Source organism: Grampus griseus (genome assembly GCF_964374135.1).
Source record: "Grampus griseus genome assembly, chromosome: 13".
In the NCBI taxonomy this organism is placed as follows: Eukaryota; Metazoa; Chordata; class Mammalia; order Artiodactyla; family Delphinidae; genus Grampus; species Grampus griseus.
This window is the reverse complement of record NC_139007.1, coordinates 33169405-33179479: the sequence shown is the minus strand read 5'-3', so window position 1 is coordinate 33179479 and position 10075 is coordinate 33169405. Positions and strand designations below refer to the sequence as shown.

Below are 10075 nucleotides of genomic sequence, written 5' to 3'. Positions count from 1 at the left end.
CCTCTTATCTGGATGTTCAGAAGACTGTATTGTTTCTTGCAACACTACAGTTTTTGCTGATTCCAAGTATTTTTATTCTTAATGATTTTTTTACCTCGTTACCCTTGGGGCAATTATGCTCCATCTCCTGGCAACAGTTGGGCCTCAAAAGGAACCTGTAATTTCTTACTGAACTGCATTTGAAACCAGCCACAAATGCGTATGTAACATTCACTCAGAAGAAGGGAGGAACCCATGATAAACAGTTTAACCCCGTGTAACTTGGTTCTCCATGATGCCTGTAACTCAAGTCTGATCACTGCAACTGCTTAGATCACAGAGTCTCTAGTTCATAGACACAGCGGCATGAGGTAACTCATTTTATTTTGCACAGGTTGCATATTTCCACAGGAAACATTCTCGCTAAATTGTTTGGAAAAACAGACGACAGTTTGTGCTTGGGTGTTTGGCCTCCCAGCTTTATGCCATGGTTTCTTTACCTGGCAACCTTCTGTCGTTAAATGTGTGCATGTTGATAACTTCTTCTGTTTTCACAATAACTGGGGCCTGTGGCTTGTGTTTTACCCGACGCTGGCACTTCAGGGACATCCTCAATTCCTCTACCATGGCACTACAGAAGGACCTCTACAGAATAACAAAGAAAACGAAATATTACAAAACAGATCCATGGCAACGGTCCTGAAACAATATTAAAATCGTTCTCAAAGACTTGTCAACATAGCAGCCTTGAAGTTTTGAAAAACTCCATTATGAAAATTATAACAAATTATTACAATTTTAACATACAAATCATGATAATTAAAATATTTTATCAGAGTGGGCAAGTTTAAAGAAAATCTCCACCTGATAGTGAAGTGAACTGCCAACTAGGAATGCATACATTACATATATGTTGAATAAGATTTTCAGATATAAAATTAACATTATAAGATATAAATCGACCTTAAAATTTAAATATAAGCACATATACACAAATTGGTTACCAGAAATCCATTTTTGCTATTTTAAAAAATTAGAAAAAAATGAACTGGTTTTTAGATCACAACATGAGATATGAAAATTTTCTTTAAACGTGGATTCTTCATCATGCATTTCATAACAGAACAAAAATAGTACTCACACATTTAGACATAAAATATGGAAAATAATTTCTGCTATTCATTGTATCATTTTGTGATTCTGCCTGTAAAACTATCGATGATGATTACAAACACGTATGAGCTAATCATGAAATGACATTGTATCACATTAAAAATCCATGCACACATATTAACTTCTTTGTCACCATCAGCTTGATAACTGAGAACTGATAAATAATTTATTCCATGAAGAAAAAAATGACCCTATACGTAATTTTTTTCTAAATTCCTGTTTTATTGGCAATAGATTTGCCAGAAATTCTGTATATCTGGGGCTCATTATTACACACTCCTCAAAATCCTATTACAGAGTCAAAACGTAAAATAAAAATTTGTTAGTCTCCCTCCCCAGCTAATTGAGGTACGTGTGTTAGGTACACATAAATCAGATTCATGAACCAGTTTCACATTGTTGTTGACATTCAGATGGTCTAAGACTTAGGCTCTTTCTGTGCAAGAACTAAAAATGTGGACAACAACTAAAAATGTGGACAAGTATGAAAAATTTACAAAATTCCAAAAAGTGATATGGAAACATAATGAAATAAACCTAATTAAATATACACGTGAAGACTTAGTTTTTTGCTTTTGGTATTGCTTCTTTGTTGTTTATCAGCTTAGGCTAATTCCAAAATAATACAGGATAAAAATATTTAATACCATATACATGCCTTATATTTAAAAAAAATACTTTGTATACATCACCTCTGTGACACAAACTAATACTGAATTAAGGTGGGCATCTGTACAACAGAGAAAACGGATTCAGAGAAAAGATAAGTCACTTTCTGCAGCTCACACCTACACCTCCAGCAAGATATTCTGATACCAAATTTTGTGATTTTGACCCTGCCCTAATAACTTCTTGTACATTCCTGGCTATATTCTCATTTTTCTTTTATGGATTCCTGAACAGTTTCCTTAGTGATCTTCCCACCTCTATGTCTAGGCCATTCTCAAAAAGCTCGCCATTATCAGATAATCTACTGTTTTAAACACCGGTTATTAATAGTATTTTTTTTGTCCAAGAAACAGGTAAAATCCAATTCTCCTCTTTTTTCTATCATGACCTCTCTGAGTCAGCTCTACCTCATCTCTCCCTCCAACCTTTTCCTTTTTTCTCTACACACACTCTTCTCTTTGGACCTCCAAGTTTTTTCTACTTTGCTTCTTGCTCTGTTACCTAGCAGAGTTCCTTCATCTTTCACATCAATCCAGCTTTATCCCTTACCTCCAGACATGACTCAAATTTTAACTTATTCAGGAATCACTTTCCAATTGATCAGTCTCATTATTTTCACTCAATTCAGTATTTTTCATTCATTATCATGTTTCTCTTTCTGGCCTCTAGGTGTATGCATCCCTCTCACTGAATTGTAAAGAGCAGAGATTAAGTGCTCATGGCACTGACTTGTACACACATGTTCTTTAAATGTTGACTGAATTAACAATAGCCATACATGACCCTAACATTTTAATTATTTTTTAACGTTTCTAATTCAATTGCTTAAAAAAAGCTTAAAAAGGTTTTTCTTCAGAAGCTTAGTAAAATGCGTTGTGTACAAGTGATCTAATTAATCAGATAAAACTTTAATAACATTAAATTAGTAAAAATATTAATTTATTAGTACTTGTAATGGGAGATGATTATGTGCTACACATGAATTCCCCATTAACTATGGAGTTATTTCTATGCGTTATTTATTATGTGTTCAATAATACAGTTCCGAAATCCATGAATTCTATTTCTATTAAAGGATCTATATGACACCTGACAGCCAGTATAGGGACACAGTGTTTCTTGTTGCTTAATACCTACTATTAGATGTACTTATTAAGAACATGATGATAATGATGATGAAGATGGTGATGATGACAACACTGTAGAAATGGAAAAATCTGACTCCAAAAGAGGGAGGAATACATAGTCTTGAGGTAACTTAGTCTTGGTTCTCTGTTGAAACATTTAACAGAAGAATTGATTAGGTAATGTAACAAGGTCAGAACTTGATGCCATCGACACTTCTAAAATGTTACAGGACATGGCTAATGCTGAATTGTTTGAAATAAGCCTTCATTTAAAACAAATAAATTTTCTAAATGTTAAATAATTTATAACACTGTCTTTGGCAAGCTGAAGTTTTAGACATTTTGATTATACTAATTTTAAAAAGTGACAGAATAGAAATATTGTTTTGTCCATAGTAAGACAGTGATCTAAACAACTGATTTTCTTAGAAAAAAAAATCTTATACATACCCATTCAGCTATGAAATGACTCAATTTTATTTCCAGTAAGTTAAAAAGTAAACTGTATTAGTATCCTGTACTTAACTTCAGACTACAAATAAAGACATTTAAACTCTTTTAAGCAATTTTATGTAATGTAAATTTTATAATGCTGATTAACATAAAACATAGGTAAAATCCCTGCCCCAAAGATTGCAATACTTTTATCTTTTATAATTTAAACTTAAGTAAATAATATTTACAAATTTAGAAGCTATGAAAATTATAAACATGTAACCCCACCATTACTATTTTAGGCTTTCTCTATTTTACAAAGCCATTAGAAAGTGAAAATTTTAATCAAGAAACCTTTAAGCAATCAGTAGCCTTGATTATATAATGTCATTCATCACTTTTGTTAATTTTTTCTCTGAATAAGCTGAATTTTGCCAGTTCTTTTTTGATCTATCAATGTAAGTTTACCTAAAAAATTGTTTTATCTTAGGTTCTAATAAAGTCACCATAAGACAATAGGTTCTTTTCTCACTTGTATAATATTTCTAATCCTTCACAAAACTATGAAAACCTTTAGATTTGAGCAAGAGTTTGGAATCAACATGACAAATTTTAAAAATTAATGATACCATAAAGTACAGTTCACTTGTGGCATTAGGGCAAATACATATTCTTTTCTCTTTTTAAAGCTTTAGAATGTAAATTCCATATCTTGATCTATGTAAGAATCTAAAGTTGAAACTGTAGAGATGATTGTGAAATATAGTTGTTTCCCTGTGTTGTATGTTGCCAAAAAATTACTGTCTGATTTTTAAAGTTCTAACTTGTTGTCATTTGATAGAGACAAATTATCTTTCCTACTTCATATCATGATCAGAATTTTTAAAATGTCTTTTTTACTGAACTATGAAATAAGGTTTTGAAAAACCCAAATGCGCTTGACAGGAAATTTCCTGGGTTATAATGAAGAAGAAAGAAGATGAGGAGGAGGGAGAAGGGGAAGAAGAAAGAATAAAAGAGAGAGAGGGAGAGAGAGGAAGGAAGGAAGGGAGGGAGGGAGAGAAAGAAAACTACCATGCTTTTCAAATTACTTCTTAGAGATAGAAACACACGAATTGTGTCATTAAATAAAGTTTCTTAGGGTGAAAACAACAACAAAAATGTTTCTGCACAATATAACAGACTACAAAAAGAAAAAAGAAAGGTGCAAAGATACTAACCATTATTAAAAACCTCTTTTAGTAAGTTTCAAAAGTTTACTAAACAGTGTCTGGATGGTAGGGTGGCACTAACCAAATAGAAGATTCCTGAAAATGAAAATTTAAATCTTTGAGCTGTTAGCATGTATAATTGCATTTAAATTATTAAACTCATTATAAAATTCACTATATTTAATGAGGCAACCTGTATTTACACATCTCTAATTGAAACAATGAAGGTCTGGAAATCTTAAAAATATGAATTTGGCTATATATACATTGCCTTTTAAACAAGCTATTTTCTTTTTTAATTTTAAGTATAAGAAAACACATAAATAGTCTGCAGATAAATGTTCTCAAGAATATCATTCTTGGTGTAATAGAATAATTTATTCTTAACAGCTTAACTTTCTAATTTACAGATATGTTTATATGATAACATGATGTGACAGCACTTTGAGAAGTACATAAATTGTTTTAATATTAGAAATCTAGTTGTAAACATGCTCCACATTGAACACTGATATATTTAAATTTCATTTTTAAGTTAAAATCTTTATATTTAGCAATGTCTTTTTTTAAAAAAACAGCCACTGATGAAAAATAACCAGTTTAATTTTTTTAACTTTGAAGCTCATCACTTTCATGTTGAATATATAGTCATTTATCAATTGAAAGAGAAATAATCATAAATATTACATGCTACTATCACGTCTCTATTTAGTATATATTTTTTAAGGAGGAAACTGTTTTATACATCTTGCTGTCCTATTCTTTGATGGTATAAAATTAACTAAATGATATTCCAATATTCATTCAGAATAATTTCCAACCATTTTTGCATACAGTTTCTATCTGAAGCCCTATTAAAACATCTTTAAGCTGCTTCTAACAGATTTTGTGGTGCAATGTCCTAATATGTACTAGCGTATATCAACCAAACTGTTTTGTTTTGTTTGTCATTTAAATTATTTAACTGATTACGGATACCTCGTTCATTCTCAGACATTTTCTAATTAATTTCTGATGCTGTAGGCCATTTGACCAAGAATTCCAGATCACATGTAGTAGAGACAAGTCCAAACAGTCACTGTAATTAATCCCTGCAGAAGATTATTCCACATTAGATAATAATTAAATTAACTAAATAATAACTAAAAGGAAATAAAAAGTATATTTGATGTAATATGCAATATTTTATATTAATGTTGGTGCATTGAATGAGGAAGATAAATGTCATTTAACATGGCCCGTTCCTTTTGATTTGTACTCTTTAATTGGCAGTCTTTTAAAAATATCAAATAGCTAATGCTATACATCAGAAGTATGAATTTACCTAAGGCTATATGAATGTAACAGTGAAGCAATGAGAGATGAAAAATGACTAGTTAAGACACTTATGTCACAATTATATTTATATAGCAACTTTGATCTTGACATTCAGTTTTAGAGCAGCTCTCTTTTAAAAAAATTATATTATTTAGATAAGCTGTGCAGTCAGACGGGTATGCATATAACTGGTAACCGAGCTAAAAGAGGAACACTATTCTCTTGACTTCCATTCTGTAAGTGTGTTATTATATTAGCCTGCCTCATTAACAGTGATTTGAATTTCAGCTGAGGCTTCTACCTGGACTCTCCTCTTAATAAATGGTAATTTTTTGAACACTAAATAATAAATCAGACAGAAAAAAATTAGGGGGCTAAATTATTTTTTCTCAATAGATAAAATGACAAAGCATCCTACTCTTTAGCCTGGATTATTTTACAATGATAAGCATAACCAAAGATTAAAATATTCTCAGAAACCTTAACTCTTACAGAAACAGTTACTGAATATCATTATAGTGCATTTTGCAAATACAATGAGATGGAGAAAAACGGGGCGTCATTATGCATTTTCACACTTTCCCTACTTGAGCCAGAAATATCAATATATAAGGTCTGACAAGCTTCAATACCACTTTAGTTGATACAGCTGTGAAGTCAATTTTAAGAAAAAGTAGTGTTAATCATCATATTCTTGCTAGCAGTCATAATAATAACAATTTTTCAACAAAGTGTATAACATCCAAATAACTAATGCTTAATTCCAGGAGAGCTCTCTTTCCTTTAAGGTGCAGCAGTTAAAATATAACAGCTTTAGAAATAAAAATGATAATTATATTATAACAACAGCTGCTTATTATATGCCAGACACATGCAAAAAACTATGTATATAACCTAGATTAATTTCAAAAACATTTTCATTTGTGGTGTATTTGTAACCCATTCATTTATTTATTTTAAAAGATTTATAGAAAAAGTTAAGTAATTTTATCCAAGATTGAACATACTTGAAGAATGATCCCAAGTCTTTTTTATTTCAAAACTCATGCTTAATGTCCAGGAAAATGAAATGACTATACAGGGCTCATGATCAAAGCCCATAATCTGTCTATCTAATTCAAACTCCTACTGCACACATCTTGTCAACAGAACATCAGAGAGAAAAATTGTCAAGAAAAATAGTTAAATATTCTACCTCCACTTTGTGTAGTGTGATATAGTGTAAATAGAGTTAGTCTAGGCATCTTTGACCTTGGGAAACACACTTGACACTTGAGATACTTATCCTCATCTGCACAATATGGATAATAATCTTTGCATAGCTCTCAGAGTAACTTCGTACTCAAATGAGATATTACACTTTAGAAATCATAAGCCAGTTATGAAAATCAGCTACAATCTTATTTTAAAACCTTATTTATGGGCATAAAAAGAGGATGAGTTATCATAAATGAATGACATAAAAATCTTTTTGCTGATTTGCAACTACTTGCAACTATTTAGTGAGTAAAATGAAGATTAGCATCTCATTTTGAAGTATGATTTTATATTTATATGTAAAATCATTTTTAAGACCCATCCAGTTAGTCCCTATGTAGGTTATTAGTGGAAATTGAGAGATACTTTGCTCTCAGAGAAAGGCAGTAACATAAAAACAATACAAAATGCACTATTTGTCCAAAGTTTATTTGCAACTTTTAACTTCTAAATATCAGCATGCTTCATAGCTAAATTTTATTATATTAAAAATGTACTCAGCATGAACCAAAATGTTCATTGCAGCTCTATTTACAATAGCCAGGACATGGAAGCAACCTAAGTGTCTATCGACAGATGAATGGATAAAGAAGATGTGGCACATATATACAATGGAATATTACTCAGCCATAAAAAGAAACGAAATTGAGTTATTTGTAGTGAGGTGGATGGACCTAGAGTCTGTCATACAGAGTGAAGTAAGTCAGAAAGAGAAAAACAAATACCGTATGCTAACACATATATATGGAATTTAAGAAAAAAAGAAAAGGTCATGAAGAACCTAGGGGCAAGACGGGAATAAAGACACAGACCTACTAGAGAATGGACTAGGGGATATGGGGAGGGGGAGGGGTGGGCTGTGACGGAGAGAGAGAGTGGCATGGACATATATGCACTACCAAGCGTAGAGTGGATGGCTGGTGGGAGGCAGCCGCGTGGCACAGGGAGATCAGCTCGGTGCTTTGTGACCACCTGGAGGGGTGGGATGGGGAGGGGGGAGAGGGGGAGACGCGGGAGGGAGGAGATGTGGGAGCATATGTGTAGTATGGCTGATTCACTTTGTTGTAGAGCAGAGGCTAGCACACCATTGTAAGGCAATTATACTCCAATAATAATGTTAAAAAAAAAAGTACTCATAACTTTAACTTCTGAACAGCTAAATGCAGTTAAAATTCTATACATTAAATTAAAATTCCATATATTAAATAAAAATCCCATATATGAAAAGCACAAATATACTGTGGTTTGTAAATAGGCATTATTTGGAAAATGTAAATATTGGAATAAAATCTTTACTGATGACTTATGACAATGTTTGCATTCCTATATCTTATCCAATAAATGATTTCTTTTACAAAGCATTACTCCTGTTAGAAATAATTCTTCAGCATTCTGGAAGCAATTTCTGCATAAGGAACTGTGAACAACTTCTTTTCATTCTTCTGGTTCCATGAAATACAGATTCAGCCAGCTTTGAAAAGTGTTTTCCTTGTGAATAATCTTTCACCCAGAATCTCTAGTCTTGCAGGATTTTTTTTTTTAACATCTTTATTGGAGTATAATTGCTTTCCAATGGTGTGTTAGTTTCTGCTTTATAACAAAGTGAATCAGATATACATATACATATATCCCCATATCCCCTCCCTCTTGCATCTCCCTCCCACCCTCCCTGTCCCACCCCTCTAGGTGGTCACAAAGCATGGAGCTGATCTCCCTGTGCTATGCGGCTGCTTCCCACTAGCTATCTGTTTTACATTTGGTAGTGTATATATGTCCATGCAACTCTCTCACTTCATCCCAGCTTACCCTTCCCCCTTCCCGTGTCCTCAAGTCCATTTTCTATGTCTGAGTCTTTATTTCTGTCCTGCCCCTAGGTTCTTCATAACCTTTTTTTTTTTTTAAGATTCCATATATAACTGTCCATTGACAGATGAATGGATAAAGAAGATGTGGCACATATATACAGTGTAATATTACTCAGCCATAAAAAGAAACGAAATTGAGTTATTTGTAGTGAGGTGGATGGACCTAGAGTCTGTCATACAGAGTGAAGTAAGTCTTGCAGGTTTAAACTAAGCCAATCTGATTTTCTTCTTATTCCTCAGATTGCATTGTTTCATTTATTTGTTCTTCTACTGTGAGTTAAAACTGCCTTTTACATTTGTTATTCAACTATACACTGAAGAATATTCCATGTGTCCTCAAATTTTTTTTTTAGTTTTCAGTGATGGGAAATTATTGTATTACTTAGAGATTATCTTTGATAAGATTTACCAGTGTTCTATAATGCAAACAACTATGTAGACTACAATGGACTATATCCTGAAAAACAACCATACTAAGTAGTTCTTAAAATGTACTTCAATCATCTCAGAGGGAGGTTAGAACAAAAAATATGTATCCAAGACAGGACACATAGCTTAGAAATTCAATATCTGAGCAATAATTTTTATATTTTTATTTCTCAGGCATATTTACTACATTTTGTTTATACTTAAGTAATAAGAAAGGGATATTTTGTTATTAAGTTTTTCATATCAAGAAACTCTAAGATTCATGTTCAACCTGATGTTCAAGAAGAAACAATTTGTACAGGCAAATCCATTTTCAATTACATGGAAAAGAAAATATTTCTATATACATATCAGATAAAAACAAAAGATCCAACTATGTAAATTATATTGCTACTTTTGTTGGAAATCAAGAGGGCAGAATTATTTATACCTTTTAAAAGAAGACATATTCAAATATGTAAGAAATGATGAATAATACCAAAAAATTAATAAACCATAATTATGTCATAAAATATTTTTATAAAAATTATTACAATCATTTATAACTCATGCTTACAAAACCAATGTATAATCATAAAGATGATATATTACCAGAAAAAATAAAATTCTGTAT

General features: G+C 31.8%; 1 protein-coding gene across 2 annotated transcripts in view; it reads right to left on the bottom strand.

Annotated features, from left to right (window-relative positions):
* Nucleotides 1-459: 459 nt before the first annotated feature.
* GRIK2 (glutamate ionotropic receptor kainate type subunit 2) overlaps nt 460-10075 on the bottom strand; it is a gene marked incomplete at both ends in the record, with an annotated part of 636473 nt that continues 626857 nt past the window's right edge. The window contains one exon of one of the 2 annotated variants that reach the window (XM_082668692.1): nt 460-624. In XM_082668692.1, the coding sequence (XP_082524818.1) occupies nt 460-624 (165 nt within the window). Of the gene's footprint in view, nt 625-4642; nt 4691-10075 lie in introns of those variants that run through there. The other variant, XM_082668693.1, reaches the window with a different exon arrangement.